General features: G+C 40.1%; 1 protein-coding gene across 1 annotated transcript; it reads right to left on the bottom strand.

Moving 5' to 3' along the window:
* Nucleotides 1-146: 146 nt before the first annotated feature.
* Nucleotides 147-17439, bottom strand: LOC141791460 (hexokinase-2-like). The gene is made up of 11 exons (XM_074671968.1): nt 17391-17439; nt 12682-12792; nt 5266-5428; nt 5041-5189; nt 4821-4940; nt 4612-4707; nt 4035-4134; nt 2642-2825; nt 2389-2544; nt 2068-2301; nt 147-570 (listed from the first exon to the last, which is right to left on the bottom strand). The coding sequence occupies exons 2-11, from the start codon at nt 12790-12792 to the stop codon at nt 372-374; spliced, it is 1512 nt and encodes a 503-aa protein (XP_074528069.1). The 5' UTR covers nt 17391-17439; the 3' UTR covers nt 147-371.
* Nucleotides 17440-18879: the final 1440 nt, after the last annotated feature.

Below are 18879 nucleotides of genomic sequence, written 5' to 3'. Positions count from 1 at the left end.
TGTATTCTTATTAAACACACATTATCAAAGTTATGTGTTTGACTTAACGTACAGGCAAAATCAGGTGTGTGTGATCAAACCATTCAGTAATCCTCATCTGTAAACATTTTGATCTCTTTATTATTATACTCTCTTTGGCATTCTCACATAAAATAACAAACCATCAAAGCACAAAATTATAAATAATTAGAGCATAAAACTGTAAAATGACATCTGAAAATCAATAAAATCACTTTGATAACACCTGAAATAACTGCAGACAGCTGTGTGATATGAATAAGCTAAAATCTTTTTGCTGTACATAATCAAGCTTTGAGAACAGACATTTTTCAGACTCCAGTGTTGTTCTTAATCATCTACATCCTCTGCTCTTAAACACCTTCGTCCTCATCGTTTTCCTCTTCATCGGTCCCCTCACTGTCCTCTAACAGCCGTGATTGGCTGGCCAGCCGCTGAGCCACAGCCGTAACCATGGCGGCGCCTTTCCCGCTGCCGTCCTCCGAGACGAGGAAGGAGATGTCACAGTCAGGGGCGAGGAGGTGCACCGTCTCCTGGAGCTCCTCGCTGAAACTGTGAAAGAGGAGAGGAGGAAAATATCGTACATTACATGCAGGTATACATTAAAGCGGGGGTGTTTTGCTTTCCCAGATTGTAAAGATTTATATTAAAGCCACGTTTCCACCAAGCAGTCCGGTTTGGTTCAGGACCGTTTGGCACAGTTTGGTACAGTTAAGCCTGATTCCATTTGCATTCTCACAGCAAACTGTGCCCTCTGGTGGTAGGCGACATGTAAGTCAGATGCTGAAAGCCGCAGCTGTTTAACAATAGTGTGACGCCGTAGCAGCGCAACACAGTTTACCCCACTAATAAATCCAACGAAGAAGAAAAACGCGACACAGTAAACAAAGAGCAATGATGGAAGACATGCAGAATTTTGTCCTCTCTGTGATTGGCATGTAGCTCTTTGATACAAAGTGTAATCAAACTTTGTTTCAGAGAAGTCTGTGTGCCGCCAGGAGAAATGCAGTCGTTGTCCCAGGGTAAGTGACGATTATTTTGACCAATCGACGGTCTGTAGTGTTGTTGCTCCACCTTCCGAGAGCTGATCGGTTCAGTCTGGCACCCATACGAAAGGGTCCCAAAAGTGGGACGGCTCGTCTCTGTTATTTGGAGATCTGTCCCGGGATGAGTCAGCGGAAACACCACAAAATGCGCGCCGTACAGAGACGAACCAAACCGCCATCTGCTTGGTGGAAACGCGGCTAAAGTAGCAAAGCTTCAAACATCTTCAATTTCATGTGTTCTAGAAATTCCCTGAATCTGTCTGTAAACTGATCAAAATGCTAATACAAAACAAGATCTCCATGGGATCACCTGTCTGGTTCATGACACTTTGATGGGGGCAGAGCCTCTAACACCAATAGCTCCGCCCCTCCAGTGAGCTGACCAATCAGAGAGAAGGGGGTGTAAATGTGGTGTAAATGCTGTGTCGAAGTCATGTAAAGATACCACAGGGGGTACAAGAGGGACAGAGTTAAGACTAAGGATCCGTTTACATGACAACGATTGTAGGGTGAAAATACAAAAGTGTTGCTGTGTTTTGGTCTTGCGTCTACACGTTAGCCGACCTGACGTCACCCTTTGCTTCGCACAAGGGCATACAACAGTGCAACAGTAATGTTGTTACAACCATTTCAGACTACCCTGTTGCTCTTGTGTTGCTCAGTCTGCTGAATATCTTTCAACAAATTGAGCCCCCAAATTGTTGCTCCACTTGTGCACTTAGCATTCACCAATACACCAGATGATCGGCCCAAATCTTCTTCAGTGTACATCCACCAAAAGCAGCTTCTGGACAAAACAGTTATAGCACCAATTACAGGCCTGGCATGCTTACTACAGATTTTTTTTCACTACGTTTTAGTGTCTTCGGATGAAAAGTTGTCATGTAAATGGGACCTAAAAACAGCCCGATACCCTCTCTTTAAGTGGCCAAAAACCCAACGACCAATCTTCACTTTTGGCAGATGAAGAAAATATTGAGTTTATGAAGTTCTGTTTTCTTACTTTGGATGTTTCTTGTAAACTGTCCCATCCACCCCGACAGTGGTCTTCAGGGTTCTCAGCCCACGGCAGACCCTCATATGGTCGGCGATGGTAGCAAGGGCAGTGCCACAGAGACGCGCGGAGCGAGAGGAGATGGTGTCACAGACAAGACGCACAATGCGCGAGTCAACCTCGTCCCACTTCAGACCCAGTTTTGTGAGGATCTTTTGGGTGTTTTCCAAACCGCTTTCCGGCCTGAAACAGACACATCCAGAGAGTCAGATTAACTCAGACTACCAAATATGGACACAAAATTTGACGAGTTTGTTTATAGTCTCTTACTCTTCAATCTCAGAGATAAACCTGGTCTCAAATTTCTCTGGTGTCTGCAGTGCCTCGGATATCTGTCCTTTAAACAACAGCTTATCTTTCGTCATCTTCAGCAGCACAAGCCGAACAATTTCTCCCAAATACATGCCGCTGATCATCTTCTCAAAACTAGAAAGAACACATATAGGAGAAAACAAAAAAGATATTGATCTGTTGTTCCATTTAATTTTCAGCATTTTCTCTTATATTCTTTAATCAGTCTTACGTGTGGACGCCTGGGTTTATGGATGTCTTGTCCACCTCTATATCAAACTCTGTCAAGATGTCTTTGAGGGAGCCGTTGTCTCCAAAGCCTCCCCACTCTGTGTTGATGCACATCCTCCCATCCTCACCCTCCACCCGCTTTACGCACCTCATCTCCTCCATGTAGCAGGCGTTGGTTCCTGTACCTAAAAAACAAACAAACATATATTTATTGAAACTATCTTTTTCTTTTTCTTTCTAGCTGTTTCTTTGATTTGGTGGCCTATCTTTTATTTTTATGTGACCAATGGTGGAAAGAGTACGTGACTTATCTTCTTGAGTCTGTTTAAAGTTGGGTTAGATGCCCACCACACACTTCACAAAAGCTTAAAGGTCCCATATTGTGCGAAAATCACTTTATTAAGTGTTTTAGTGAAATTTGTGGGTCTTTGGCTTTCCTCCCAGCCCACAAAATGTGATATTTAATGACAAAACCTGTACTTAGTAGTGCTTGTGAATGTAAAATCCTGACCTAAAACGAGCTGTTTGGATTTTGGGGATTTGCAGACATCAGCAATTCCCTTTTTTGACCAATCAGGAGCAAGTCTGACCTGATTGGTCCACTGGGGCAGATACCCCTGAACCCCTCCCCGCCCACTCCTCTCCCCGCTGCTGGAGAGAGGAGAATGCCAAAGTTGAAGAGCCATCACTGCTCTGTTTTTGGCTGTAAACAGCCACATAGTTCCATGCACAAGCTTCCCATCTCAGAAGAAGAAAAGACTAAGTGGCTAGAGTTCATTTATTAAGGAAATGTTCCAGCTACACTCAGTAAAACTGTGCATGTGTGTGCTAGTCACTACACAGCCGACTGCTTTTCTAACTTTTGACAGTACAACAGAGGGCTAGCGAATAGAATGGTCCTGAATCCAGGCGCATTACCAACCATCCGCCAACAAACCTGGGACCCTGGAAATGTGAGTATTTTAAATGCTGTGTGCTGTGGAGCAGATGTTAGAGCTTTTCCTCAGTGTCCCCCCTGTCTCTGTGTTAGCTTCAGGATGCTAACTTTAGCTGCAGTTAGCCTGTTGTTTTAGCCTGTAATGTTACGGTAAACGAGCTTCGCTGTTTTCTAAACATCGTGCACTCGGAGCTCATGGCGCCGCTCTCAGTGACGTGGAAAAGCGGAACAGTATCAGCGGTGGCTCATTTACATATGAAGGTCACGCCCACTAAATCAGAGCGTTCCAAACAGAGGGGCTATGAGAGCCTGGAAACAATGCTGCTGTGCTTGATTTATTGGCTTTTTGGACCAAAACATGTTACTACCATTTCATGAAGACATCAATGATCCATATTAAACTGCAGAAAAGGAGCAGAATATGGGACCTTTCACTACATCCTGACTGAATGCTTACCGATGATCATGCCGATCTCACAGTTCTGGTCTCTGTAGCCGCAGCTCATCATGGTGCCCACTGTGTCATTCACCATCGCAACTGAGCCAATATCAAAGTCCTGCAGAACAGAGAGTGTGAGAGAAATATAAAGTTAAACCTTCAGGCACTTTTGCTCTTATTGGAAAAGGGCAGCCAAAGAGAAAAACAAAATGTGGGAAGACATGCAGCAGATGCCTAGGAGCCTATTTACTTAGTGGCCCTCGGGCCAGATGTGGCCCAATGGCAGCTGACAAGTGATTGGGATTCAGGTCCGATGATAAAAACACCTTTTACTAATTCTGACAAGATTTTACAAAAATTCCAATATTATTACTAATATTGACAGCAACACCTATGGTAACCTAGCAACTAACTCAATGCATTGTGTCATTGAGCAGGTGCGTTTAAAAAGTTAACATTAGCAGTCCTACACAGGTGAAAATAGCATGTCTCTTTCTACCCTAAAACCAAAAATCAGTCCATTTTTTTTTGTAACAGTCTATGGTACAACCACCCACCCATTATACACCTGCAGAGAAATATCTTTAGAGCTCACCCCTCTCCTGTGGATGGCCTCCTTCAGTAACTTCACCACATCTTCACCCTCCACTCCAGAGCAGTTGAAGCCTTTGGTCCAACGAATCAGGATGCTCTGAGTAAGAAATAAATTAATGCTCCACTTATATGTCACAAAGATAACAGACACTCCTGAACACATTTGAGGTTAAATGTTTTGATGAAAAAAATTCTATTTGTGTGTCAGACCTTATCAATTTCTTTCTGTTCACACGGGAAGGAGAAAGTAAAGCCCAGAGGCAGAGTTTTTCCCTTCAGATCCTGAGACTCAAGGAATTCACTGAGACACAAAGCAATGTGGTCAAACAGCTACAAACAGAGAGCGAAAGAGAAAGTGTTAATTTCATAATAACCGTACAGTATTTATAGATATAAAGGTTGTCAAACACATTAACTTCCTGTGTGTTACCTGCTCCCCAGTCCCGAGCATCATCTCCTTTGGGATGGCACAGATCTGACTGTCCATCTTCAGCACCTTCTGCTCCTCTTCCACCACACGGACGTGAAGAACACGAAAGTTTGTTCCACCGAGATCCAGCGCCAAGAAGTCGCCTTTTTCTGCAGGAGGATCAAATGACGAGTTAGTTTTGTAAGTCAAAAACGTCTGTATGTAATGTAAAAGAAGAATTATTACCTGTGCCATCAGGTGTGGCTCTGACAAAGGTTGGCAGCATCTTAACTGACGCTTTGTTATGCGAGTGTTTCCCCAAACCTCGGGTCATGTCTTTCTTCAGCCGAGTAGAAACTTGCTTCAGCTTCTCCAGGGACAGACGGAAGGAGTCCAGGTACTCCTGCACCTGTGGAGACAGGGCAGAGGAAAAATGATTAATACAAGCAAAAACAGGATTTACAGAGTGAAACAAAGTCCTATTTTCCCATTGAATCATCTAAGTCTTGTCTATTAATCTAAATTTTTATGAAACTGAAGCAGAAAACACAACAGTGCATTGTCCCTTTTTGAAGAGTTTCATTTTGAGAGGATCTTTTTAAATTCAGAAGTTATTTAAATACTTCGAAGCTATTTCATGTCACTTTCATTCTATAAAAATGTCTGAGAGAGTTTTAAAAAAATATATACATCTTTTATTGTCACATCTAAAACTTGATAAGTCGAAGTTTTACATAAACAAAAAATTTATTGGTGAACAGATAATTTAACTAGCAGTCAAACCTAACTTCAAACATTAAATAAAACTCAGAAAATCAGAGACTTTCAAAAACAAATGAAAAAAAAAATTGAAGACAACAGATTTTACTTCATTTATCCACCAGATGGCAGCATTTTTTTTTTCAAAATTAGCAGAAGCCTTTGCTTTAACTCAAATCTAATCAATCAAATCTTCAAAAATAAAGTGCTTCTTTAACAAAAAAAAGTAACACAAAGTGCTTTACAGGCCATTAACCACCCTTTGCCCACCCAACCAAACTGAAACTAAACCAAACTTAACTGAGTAAAAACTTAAATACTATGAAATTAAAATTCCTTGGTTTGTGAAATTAGGCTAATTTGAGTAATCAGTACAACTCTAATGATCACCTGTTTGAAGTCACACCTTGGATACAGTGACTTAAGACCTGAAAGACCTGAGTCATGTCGTTCTCCCAGTAATGACGCTGCTCAAAGTATTTCAGGAATCTGTAGCCTCTTGCAGAACAAAGCTGATGATCTTATCTCAACAATACAACTTCTTCTCTACTGAGGGTTTACTGCATGTATTAGAAGAGACACTTTGAGATACCAAAACACCTAAGATAAGCCACAAGGGACACTTTGGATATACTGTCGCTGCAAATTGGCATTTTTTCAAGTCAGCCAAGTAAACTGCTGGTAGTCCTTGTCTGGAGATGCCCTCTTTCTTTCACTTTTGATTTAAATTTTGCTCCATCTTTGCTCCATCCATGCATCTGGAGGCTAATGTGTTACTTTTCCTGCTTTTTATCCATGTCTGTGTGCAGACTTGGCCTGGTGGTGAAGTGTCATGCAGCCCTGGTTTGTTTCCAACCCAAGACTCATTGCCTCCTTAAAATAAAGGTGTAAGAACAGTTAAGAATACAATGTCTACATGAGTCTTATAATTGGAGACTGTTGGAGATTGGAGACTTTGTGGCAGCTCTCTGTTCTTTGTCCGTTTCTTGTAATTTTTTCATCTCTTTTTCATAATCTTTATACTTGGAGTGAATCATTACTTTGTATGGCTCATTTATTGGTCATGGACACCAAAATTTTTGTGGCTTCAGTGATATTTTTACTACTTTTTCTCCTGTGTTTGTCTGGAGATACTACATGTAACCATGGCCGCATTGTTTACATGCGAAATCAGCTGTTAGCAGCCTGTAGCATGTCAATGCTAACTGGTGTAAGGCCTGATGTCTTCCCACAAGGTGAGGAGAAGGAGGTGAGGATGATGTGCTGGTTCTCAGGTGTGAGCTAAGAAGTGACATGGACCTGTCCTTCCATCCATCGTTATCGGGAACGTAAGATCTATCTCCAATAAGATGGACGAGCTAGCTGTGCTAACCCAGCGACAGAGGGAATACCAGAGGGCAGTGTAGCATCATGCTATTCACAGACATGGCTATACACTTCTATAAACTTTCTTACTTTTGTTTTCTTGATTGCTACTGTGACTTCAATTTCATTGTACTTGTTACAATGACAATAAAGTTCTATTCTATTCAATTCTATTCTTTTCAAGTTTATTCTGTTCTATAATTAGACCATCTGTAATGTTTTATGTTTGTTTTAACATCTTTTTAATAATAATAATAATAATAATAATAATAATAATAATAATAATAATAATACATGTTATTTCAGGGCGCCTTTCATAGCACTCAAGGTCACCTTACATCAGTTGCAGAGACACAGAGTATCAGTAAAAGTGCATTAAAAGAAGAGTAAAAAGCAAGTTCAAAAAGAGACATACAAAACAAAGACAGTGTAAATTAACAGAAGGGAGTATGCGAGCTTGAATAGGTGAGTTTTGAGTCTTGTTTTGAAGAGTGGTAAGGAGTCAGTATTGCAAGCGGCTAAATGCTCGGCCCCCCATGGTGCTGAGGCGCGCAGAGGGACAGAGAGGTGGATGGAAGAAGAGGAACGAAGGGTACGGGCAGGTACATGAATGTCAATGAGGGCGGAGAGGTACAGGGGGGCGAGGTTGTGGATGGCTTTGAATGTGTGAAGTAAGATTTTGTACTGGATGCGATGCGTGACGGGGAGCCAGTGGAGCTGCTGCAGGATGGGAGTGATGTGATGGGTGGAGTGAGTCCGAGAAATGATGATATCTTCTCGTTCTGACCACTTTCAATTTTGATGTAAACTGGCAATTAAGATATATTCTATTTTAAGGTTTGAAAGAAACCAACAGACTTTGTGCCCCTCTTTTTAAATTTATACATCAGTCTCTTCACTCTGAACCAAGCAGTGATGGCTTCGGGGATAGGCGGAGATTAGAAATACAGATCTACACTGATTAAGATCAAGGTAAATGTTCCAGAGTGAGTCAAATATTTAATCTGCAGTCAACATTGAGATTAATAATCTTTTCCCAGTCTCTATTGGCTGGTTTTAAAAGTTATTTGTGGTGTTTATAAAAGATATTTCAGATTCTTGAGGTGCAAGAGGAACTGACGGCAGCGTCATGTTATTACCTCACTTGTGTTATCTTAACTGAATTTTCACCTTCTACAAACACAAAATCTAGGCAAAGGCAAATATAAATCAAGGCATTTCTTAGCAGAGGAAAACTCCTGTGATTCTGTTAAAGTAGGGGTTTCTTTGTTGTTTTTAACAGGAAGAGGCCGGGCTGGTACAACATGTAATGATCCTCTGGAGATGGCCGCAACAATCAACATTCCTCTTCCTGTTCTGTGTTTCCTTTGGAGCCAGAAAAACTCTGACCAGTGTTTGTATTCTGCTGCCAGCAGCTACTCTTATGTTGCAACAGGCAAATCATGTCTGTGTCCACATTCAAATGAGTTAAACCAAACCTTAAATCTAATGCAAGTAGACAGGACACACCTGAGGAGAACTCAACCCTTAGACTGTGAGGGAATATTTGGGAAATCAGTCTGGGAAGTTTGGGTGTGTCTGTGTTTCTGTACATCCAGGATTCAACATGGAGGCTCAGACCGGATCACCAAAGACCAGTTTCATCACTGTGATTGTATCATGGATTATGTTTTGCTTGGCAGCCAGCAGAGTTTTTACTTACACAACAAATGCAAGTTTCAACAGAGCGGCTGCTGCCATCCCTGAAGAGTCTGATAAAAGGAGGAGATGAGGGAGGAACTCTGTGAAAATGAAGCTTCCTGTTCAACTACAGTCAGGTTAAAGGTTATGCAATAATAATCCACCATGCCAATTTCTGGCATGTGTTTTTATTTCAAAGAGCAGGACGCAAAAGCAAAAAGTCCCATTTTAAGTCAGTAATGATGAAAACTGCTGAAGTTTTTTTAAGGGGTTGCTTGCAAATCAAAGCTACGTAAGCTGAAATGTATCATCTGAAGGGCAGTTTGTGGCTTTTTTTAGCAGAAGCACTGGTAAAGTGTCATTCATGTGGTGGTAGAAAGAAAAGGGAACAGGGCCTGGGTTATGATACCATAAAAGTTTCATTACTATCGTGATTATGGCTCAAAATCTAACGGTTTGCAGAACAACTTCACCTCCTTCGATGAGTCAACCTTGGCTCAAAGCCCAAGGATCAGGAGCCGGACTGGGATGAGATTTTGAAATCAAGTCATGGTACAAATAAACACCGCTCCTCCTCTTTTTGTCCCTCTGTCTTTCTCATGAGTCGCAGTAAATTTCCAGAGACGTGTTTGCTCAGGTCTCTCTCTGTATCGTTAAACTCTTTCCTCTCCTTCTTTTTTTTTGGTTTCCTGTCTCTACATGCTCATGTACCTGAGAGGAGGCAGGGCTGACTTCATTCCTCCATCGTGACGCTAATAAAACAGCATGCTTTGTTTATTAGCAACATAAACACTTACAATTGGTACGTACAGTGACAAACTAATGGTTTAGAAGAACTCAAGTCTGTTACATAAGTGAAAATCTTGCATCACTGATTCCAAAAAGTTGACTATTTTGTCATTAACTGAGCAGTTATTTATCATATTGAACTTAACATTTTCTCTGCACGTCAGCAGTATTAGCAGTGCTGGTATTTTATGCGTCATCCATTTGATCCGCTGAGATTTTAACCTTATGAACTTAGGAGGAGAGCTCTAAAAACTGGAAGTCTGTGACTGTAAACGTATGGACTGTTTGATGACTGATCCTCCTCAATGAGTCAGATTGAAATAAACTAAATGATTTCCTAATCAGGGAATCCTCCCAGCAGCAGCTGTGTCTCTCTGATACATGTTGTTTCTTCACACAGTATGAAAGACATTACTCACAAAGACAAGGAGATTTCCACAGCAGAACACTTCTCTGTTTATAGTAACTGTGGTTACATTCAGTAATATACAGTATTTAGTCAGCCACTGATTTTGCAAGTTCACCAACTTAGAAAGATGAGAGAGGTCTGTAATTTTCATCAGAGGTAAACTTCAACTATGAGAGACAAAATAAGAAAAAATATCCAGGAAATCACATTGTAGGATTTTTAAAGGGGACATATCATGCTGATCCCTGATTTAATACTTACATAAAATATAATTAACTTGAAAACAAGACCTTTCACCCCCTGAATTTTAAAAAAATTAGATATTGTATTTTTTCTGATATCCTAGAACGAGATTTGATGCCTCTGAAAATAGGTCATTGCCAGTTGGCCACGAGATCTCAAACGTCGTGACGACACGAGGGTCCTTTATTTTAATTGGAGTAATCTGATAAAGCAGCCCCTCCTCTGTGATGTCACCCACCGAGAGCCAAGTATAAAGTATAAACTATACATGTTACAGTACCGGTTTGACTCACCACACTGAAGCATCCTGAGATGATCTGTGTCAAGGTGGATTTTCTTCCTCCTGAGCTACAGAACCGTCTGGGTCTGACTCAGGGTCCAATACAAAAGGACGTATCCTACACTCTGCCATTTTATTAGTGCTATCAATGCCTTACGGTGAAGTTTTGGCAAACAGCAAACTCGCTCGGTCTGCCCCATTCAATATGGAGATTTTGTAAATACTGCCATGCTGCAAAACCGCCCCCTGGCTCTACCCCCTCCACCCCTCTGATAGAACTGACCAATCAGAGAACAAAGGGCTGTGACGTTGCGAGGTTACTGGAGGTCATTCTCAAAACGGAGCGTTTCAATGAGATCTTCAGAATGGCCTAAACTGAGGATATTGAGAACGCTATTGTGGGGCAATGAAGGAACTAAATGACTTGTACTGAGGGCAGAAATGCTTTACAGGCATCCTAGTCTGGCATAGTGAAAAGGAGAAACAAGCATGATATGTCCCCTTTGAAGAACTCATTTGTAAATTATGGTGGGTAAGAAGTATTTGGTCACCAACAAACAAGCAAGATTTATGGCTGTAACTTCTTCTTTAAGGTCATGTCCACATGTGGCTGCATATTTGGGAAAACAACGTTTACGCCAGTCATCTGCACGAAACCACAGCTTTACGTCACTGAAAACAGTGTTTTCTGAAAACTCCGGCCAAAGTAAAGATTTTGGAAAACTCCAGTTTCATGGTTTCTTGTGGATGCTGGTGATAGGACTTTTCAGTTCTCAGACGTCACAGCTGAATGATGGGGGCTCATTCTGATTGGCTGGCACGGGTTCTATGTCTGGAAAACACTGCCAAATGTGGGTTTGGCATGCCTTCAGCCGCAGTTAGCACCAGGTTTGCTCACTGTGTGTGGCCGAAAGTAGTTTTAAATACAAACGAGGGGGTAGATATTTCTTTTTGGAAATACCCCGCTACATGTGGACATGGCCTAAGAAGCTCTTCTGTTACCTGTATTCATGACAACTGTTTGAACTCATTATCTGCATAAAAGACACCTGTCCACAGCCTCAAACAGTCAGACCCCACACTCAACCATGACCAAGACCAAAGAGCTGTCAAAGGACACCAGGAAGAAAATTGTTGACCTACACCAGCCTGGGAAGAGTGGATCTACAATAGGCGAGCAGGTTGGTGTAAATAAATCAACTGACCATTGATAATCCCTCTCTGTCTGGGGCCCCACTCAAGATCTCATCTTGCGGGGTCAAAATGATCATGAGAACGGTGAGCAAAAATCCCAGAACTACACAGAGACCTCATAAATGACCTGCAGAGAGCTGGGACCAAAGTAACAGAGGCTACCATCAGTTACACACTACGCCGAGAGGGACTCAAATTCTGCAGCCCCAGGTGTGTCCTCCTGGTCAAGCCAGTGCATGTCCAGGCCGTCTGGAGTTTGCCAGAAAGCACATGGATGATCCAGAAGAGGATTTGGAGAATATCATGTGGTCAGTTGAAACTCAACTCGTTGTGTTTTGAGGAAGAAGAATGCTGAGTTGCATCCCAAGATCACCAAACCTACTGTGAAGCATGGGGGTGAAAACCTCATGCTTTGGGGCTGTTTTTCTGCAAAGGGGACAAAATGACTGATCCATGTTAAGGGAAGAATGAACAGGGTTATCTCCTTCCATCAGTGAAATCCTTGAAGATGAAACGTGGCTGATTCTTCCACTATGGCAAGGATCCCAAAGACACCGCTCGGGCAACGAAGGAGTGGCTCCGTAAAAGGTATTTCGGGGTCCTGGAGTGGCCTCGCCAGTCTCCAGACTTACAGGAAATGTTTGACCTCTGTCATTGCCAACAAAGGTTGTTACAAAGTACTGAGTTGGATTGAGTTCTGGATTTTTTCTCATTTTGTCTCTCATAGTTGAAGTGAACCTCTGGTGACAATTACAGACCTCTCATCTTTCCAAGTAGGAGAACTTGCAAAATCAGTGGCTGACTAAACACTTTTTGTTGAAAAGTTTAAGACAGCTCAAAAAGTGAAGTCTCTGTTTTCTCTCTTTGAAGTCTCATTTTTTGATCAGTGCAAAATAAATGAAACTCTGTTCCTGTCGTCATTTGCTCCTTCAGTGCCACATACCTGACTGAGGATTTCTGTAGGGATGCCGTCCATGTGCAGGTGTGCTGTGTCTCCACTCATTTCGGTCTCTTTGGGCATCTGTTTGACACCGTTTGCTGCTGTGTTGCTCATCTGTTCACACAGGAGGTATAAAGCGTTAGCTCACCCAAACTGTAAAATTTGACACCTCCCTCTCATCACTTACTCGCAGATATTTTTGTTGTTCTAAGAAAAATGGTATCAGAGCGAATGACAAGAAGCTGAACTTCATGGTGTGTAAGTAGTAGGGCTGAACAATTAATCGAATTGAAACTGTATATGATACTGTAATATGATAGAATGCAATTTTTTAATCGCAAAGTCTGCAATTTACAAAAAAAAAAAAGTTTCATGTACACAGACCTAGAGGAAATATTGTAACTTGTACCTGTTCTTCCTCAAAACTTCCAAAAGTTAATATGCTTATTCTGGCAAAAAAAAAAAAAAAACCCTGTGAGCTACACAGACTTGCAACATAATGACTGTGGTTGGTGGAACCATAACCTACAGAAGAGGATTAGGGACAATGAGAAAAATATATATATATATATATATTTTTTTGTTATACTACTTTTTATGAGAAAAATTCTGAGATTAAAGTCAGAATTCTGACTTTTTTCCCCAGAATTCTGAGATTAAATTATGAATTTTATGGCGACGACGACGATTAGAGCAACTGAAAAAAAAAACATTCCATTTTTTATTACTATTCTTTATAAGGAAAAGTTCAGAAGTCTGATATTAAAGTCAGAATTCTGAAATGTGGACTTTTTTTTTTCCAGTTGCCCTAATCTCCTTCTGTGATACCCCTTGTTCACTTTGTTCTGTTTGTTACGCTTACTGACAACTGGTTGCAGAAAAGAATTGTTTAAACGTCGACAGTATTCTTAATCATGTTGGTTATACTATAGAATGACTAAGTCTTCTGTTTAGTGGATAACGCAGAAGATAAATGTCCCCCCAAACAAATCGCATGCTAAATCGCAACCGCAAAATTGGTAAAAAACAAAAAACAAAAAAACAAAAAAACAATTAGCTCATTTTCCAAAATCGTTCAGCCCTAGATAGTAGTTTCGAATAGTAAAGGGTACCACGGTGTGGGATGGAGGTATTTAATGCCTTTCCTGCAAATGTATTCTACTCACTGACAATGTCAACAGACCCAATAAAGTTTATACAGCGCTGAACAAATTTAATAGACCGCCACCCAGCGTAATGTGTTTGTCACTGTTGCCGTAAATAAACAGTATACATTTGACTACCAAAGCACATTTTATGTTTCTGTAATGGTTAATCCACCAGGGCGTGCACGCTCTTTAAACAAAACTTTATTTGGCTCAACTAAACTTCGAGTTTCCAAAAGTAAAAACGTCCTGGACACCGTTACTATATTTCTTTTCTTTTCTGTCTGAGTTTTTGAGGTAGCAATCTTTTAACTTGTACTGGACTCTGGTGATATTCTTTTTATGCTATCTCAGCCTCCTTTAGGATTCTGCACACATCACTGCGTCTTGTATGAAAAGTAGGTTTAACAGAAGAGTGGATCATTGGTATATCTTTCTTTTAAAGGCCATGCTCTACCATGTTGTTAATACTCATTTGTCAAAGTATTTTCAGTGTATTTTTCACCTTTGTGCACATGTTCTACTGCTTGACTGATGTAAAGTTCACTTGTTACTGTCTATTGCTTAGTTTCACTCTTTGTTTGAAACTTTTAATGCTGCTGTCTCGGCCATGACTCCCTGAAACAAAAGAGAATTATCATCACAACAGGATTGATTTCTAGTAAAATGAAATAAAATGAAATAAAATAGCAATCACCTAACACTATCGTATTGTTTTTAACTTAACTTACTAAAGACGTGTTTTGTGATTCTGAATTTTGGCGCCCTTGCCTCCCTTAAACCTTATAACAGGAACAGAAACTAATAAACAATATAACATTTCACACTGGATCCTGAAGGAGAACAATACAAAAACCCTGACTGTAATGATACATCCGTCACTTCATTCAGATACTGCAAACTTTAATGACACTCAAATATTTGCACTACTCCATCAGCTGTGTTTGGACTCACCTTAACTCAATATTGGCTTTTGCGCTTAAGGCCGATTAAGTTGGCTTTTAAGTGTTGCATGTTTGGTATGAACCTGCTGGACGAGACTCCATTCCTGCTTTTGTTCTCATTTTAGCACACACGTGCGATCTGTCATGTTGTTAGCCATTTTAGCGGTTAGCAATGATTGTGGGTTTGGCTGACACTTATGTTCACACACAAATATGTTAAAATAATCAAACTGATTGTGATGAAACAGTGTGACTGTTTTTCAGCAGATTAAATCTGTTCAATTTTGATTTTTTTTTTTTTTTATCCATTCCACTCGCCATCAAAATGTAATTAATTACAAAATCTTGAAACTGAGAAAACAAGGTCTAGGAGCTCCAACATGGTTCATGCTCGATAAAAATGGCGATCATCTTTTTTTTTTTATTGGTTATATTGCACAGCAAACTATTATCCAGCATCCATGTTCCTCATTTGATAAGTTATAACTTCCATGTGACATTTCAGATCAGCCACTGTGTCAGCAATTTGCCATATTCACACGATCAATCTAAGATAAAACAGAAGTAGAAGGACTGCAGAGTTTATAAAGAGGGAAGTGCACTGGCCTATGGGGTGGAGGGTGAGGGGGTCATTTACTTCAACTGTTTCGATCAGCAGACTGCAAAAACATCATCTCTCTTGAGTTTCGTTTTCTAACTTGAGACAGGCTTGAACAGACAATGACCTCAGAAAACTTCCCCAGACTGTGGTCAGGAGTTATGTTTTAAGAGGGCATATGATTCCTGAGGACAGCTGCTTTCACTTTCTGTCCCCAAAGTCATAACCCAAACTTGACCGTGGACACACAACTTCAGACCAAGTTCACGAGGTGAATTTTAGAAAAAGAATTCTTGAAGAAAGAGATGCTTAAGATGCAGAATTTGACTGGAAAACCAATCAGCGAGCATTAAACAATATTTTAGGTTCTTTAACCTTTGTTTGCTGACATGGTTAGCTTAACCATAAGAACAAAAACTGAAAAATTTGTGCGGTAAGATTGACAGAACAACCACTTTCTGTCAGAGACATTTAAGATGAATGATACTCAGATTAATATCCTGTTTGGTGTGATATGTTCTGCTTCCCCTTTTTTTGTGTGTGCTTGCTGCAAACTAAACTGACCGTTTCGGATAATAAAGATTCCTTTGAACCTTGAATGAGACTAAGATGAATCATGATGGAGGATGTTGTTTCCAAATTCAAACTCCATCCTTACTTCAATTAATCAACAATTGTTTATAAGCGCACAGGTGTAACCCCCTAAAGTAACCCAAGTCCACACTATACCTGGGTTAAAGTGGCCCCAAGCTAGATCAGGGCAGGTTGTACCTTGTACCCCCCATTGTATCAGTAGTGATTACTTTTTCTCTGTGGCAGTACAACATCAAAAGCTGCTGATACAGTCGGTCTTCAGTGGTGAATTTGTTCTCAAGATTCCAAAGCACCCTTCAACTGTCTAACACACGTAAAAAAAATTACTTTTCATTTGAAACATACTCATCATGACAACTCCCCTGAAGAAAGACAGAAGTTATGAAATCTGTGGCTTTAAGGGAAGCTCCACCTGATGACAACACTCTGGATGACTTTTCCCGTCTCCCTTTGGGGTGGAGTTGTCACTGAACACCTAAGGCTCTTACAGTTAACCTGCTGGTGAAGTCATAGACCAGTTTAAGGTGCACACGTCATCAGAGAAGCGTGAAAGCATGAATGACAACCATCTCGTTAAAACTTGGGATAAGGAAAAAGATTCAGGATGTTTCTGTTGCTGTTTTGCCTCTTCAGATCTAACAAACAGTCTGTAATGACTAAAACATCTGGAATAACTTAATATTTGGTCATTTTTTAAGCTTTGAAAGAACTTTTACCCCTAAAAACTTTTCAATAGACTTAAATTCATCAACTTTAAAGCTGTTGTCACATGAAGAACTTCACTGTCACAGTTAGGAGTTACAAACTGTTACATTTATTGGCTGTTACTATCAGTCATTTTAGAGCAGGGACCAAATTTAAGCTTTTTGTTTGTTTGTTAAGAAGCATCTAGAAGCCCATTCAATTTTACATCAAGAAGATATGGAAACAACTTTTGGAGCTGAAGCTTTTTAAAGTGTGAAATGACACTTTAAAATAACTCTTCTACTTTCAAATTTACTTTTAAGGTCACAAGCATCAACTGACAGGATTTTTACAGAGAAGGTTGTTCCGGCTCCATAAAGGTAAAAGATTTACCTGTACACTGCACCATCAACGCAAGCACAGGCTTGATTTGGAGAAGTATGTTTTAATTCTGTTGAAATGACACTGGACAAGCCAGTTCTAGGACTGACATGAAAGTAGTTCTTTAAAAAATGTAAATTAGAGACAAGGCAAGGATAAAATTAGGGGATGGGGGTCTGTTGTCCCCTCAGAGATTTAGCAAATTGTCTCTGGGAGAAATTAAGTAGCCAAAGATAAAACAAAATTGAGAATAAAACTTTAAAATCTTTAAACTAGGCATAAAAAAGTTATTTAAAAGTAAAACCCAGCTGACAGCATCTCTCTTCACATATTATTTCACTGGAAGAAATGAATAAAGTGTCTCACCTTTGCGTCTTGGGCTTCGTCGCTCTCTCTGACAGGAGTCAACTTCCTCAATGAAGCAGAAGAAGTGTAGAAGCAGTTTGGGAGAGTTCACACCCACTTCATTTAGAGAGGTTGTGTCGCAACACGATGAGAAACCCCGTCTGTTTGGTTCCTGAGCGCGTGAGGTGAAGGATGTTGGACGTGTGTGCTGTCATGTTCTGCGCGCGACCCCAAACAGCTGATTTCACGAGACGGTGCGGAACAGTCGAGTCGGTGGGTTACTGTGCGTAACGGCGCGCGAAAAGAGAAGAAACAGAGTACAATATCTACCACTGCTTATAGATAAAAATCGTCAGTGTTAAATAATGGCCTATGTCATTTTTTGAGGAAATCATCTCTTCATAATACTGGCCATCTCTAGTAAAATTGTTAAAGCTTTACCTAAAAGGATCATGCTCTTTAACCCCCCTGTAGGACAATGGCCTATGTCAAGAGGTTGACTTAATCTTATTTCTATCCTAATTCTAAATTTTGGTTTATTTAGGATAAAACGTGTGACTAGGGCAATTTAACAAGCTTTCATGATGCTTCAAGAAGAAACAGAAACTTAAGTGCAAAAGAAGCTGTAAACATGATTCTTGAATCAGTTTCAACTGGTGAGTGATTAGGTTCACTATCATAAAGGCTAGGGTATAATGTGTAGTAATTTAGTCTAAATACACAAGTTATAGTTTAACTACAAATGCAGCTACTAGCTAGCTACCTATTTCTGGCTAGCCCTCTTATTCTGTAATCAAACATAAATGAGCACAAGGCAATAACACCCCTCAAAGTTTTAAAATAAAGAAATGTTATAGCTTTTTAGTAAGAGATGTGTGGGTTATAAAGTTTGCTTTATGGAATTAAAGCACCGTAAATGACCAGGTTTCAAAAAGTTGTCAAAACTGAATGTTGGAAATGGGTTAAGTTCATATAAAAAAAAAGAAAAATTAGACCTAGAGAAGTGAGAAAAGGGACTGCCTCCTATTCGATTTGTTTCATTTAACTCAGGGTTTTTAGTTTGCACTTTGGAATGAAAGGGCAGTTAAAGCAAGGTTTAAAGTTGCCTATAAAACACTTTATTCTTTAATGTTACACGATGGACACATATTGCTCTATGCATGTCAAAAGTCATCCACTGTGACGAGTATATATCATATACTCTGTATTTGGTAAAGTTTTTTGTGTCCCAAAAACTAAAAAAAAAATGACTTAGGTCATTATTTTGATAGGGTGACGAAATGTAACTTGACTCTTTTATCTCTGAGCTACTATTTCCCTTCTTTACCAGATGAAATTTATGACACAATTCTGAAATTTCCTCTCCTAAACAGACCATTTAAGTGCAGCTCAACCAAACAGTTAGTATCTAACATTTATGATGACAGCTTGAGTCACTTTTAGGGTAAAAATAAATAAATAAATAAAAAAAATAAAAAGGACGAAGGAATCCTGATTCTAAAAAGTCATT

The sequence above is a fragment of the Halichoeres trimaculatus genome, unplaced genomic scaffold (genome assembly GCF_033239565.1).
Source record: "Halichoeres trimaculatus isolate MK-OKI-2021-1 unplaced genomic scaffold, fHalTri1.1 fHalTri1_scaffold_6, whole genome shotgun sequence".
In the NCBI taxonomy this organism is placed as follows: Eukaryota; Metazoa; Chordata; class Actinopteri; order Labriformes; family Labridae; genus Halichoeres; species Halichoeres trimaculatus.
The sequence above is the reverse complement of the archived record's forward strand: the minus strand, read 5'-3'. Positions and strand labels throughout refer to the sequence as shown.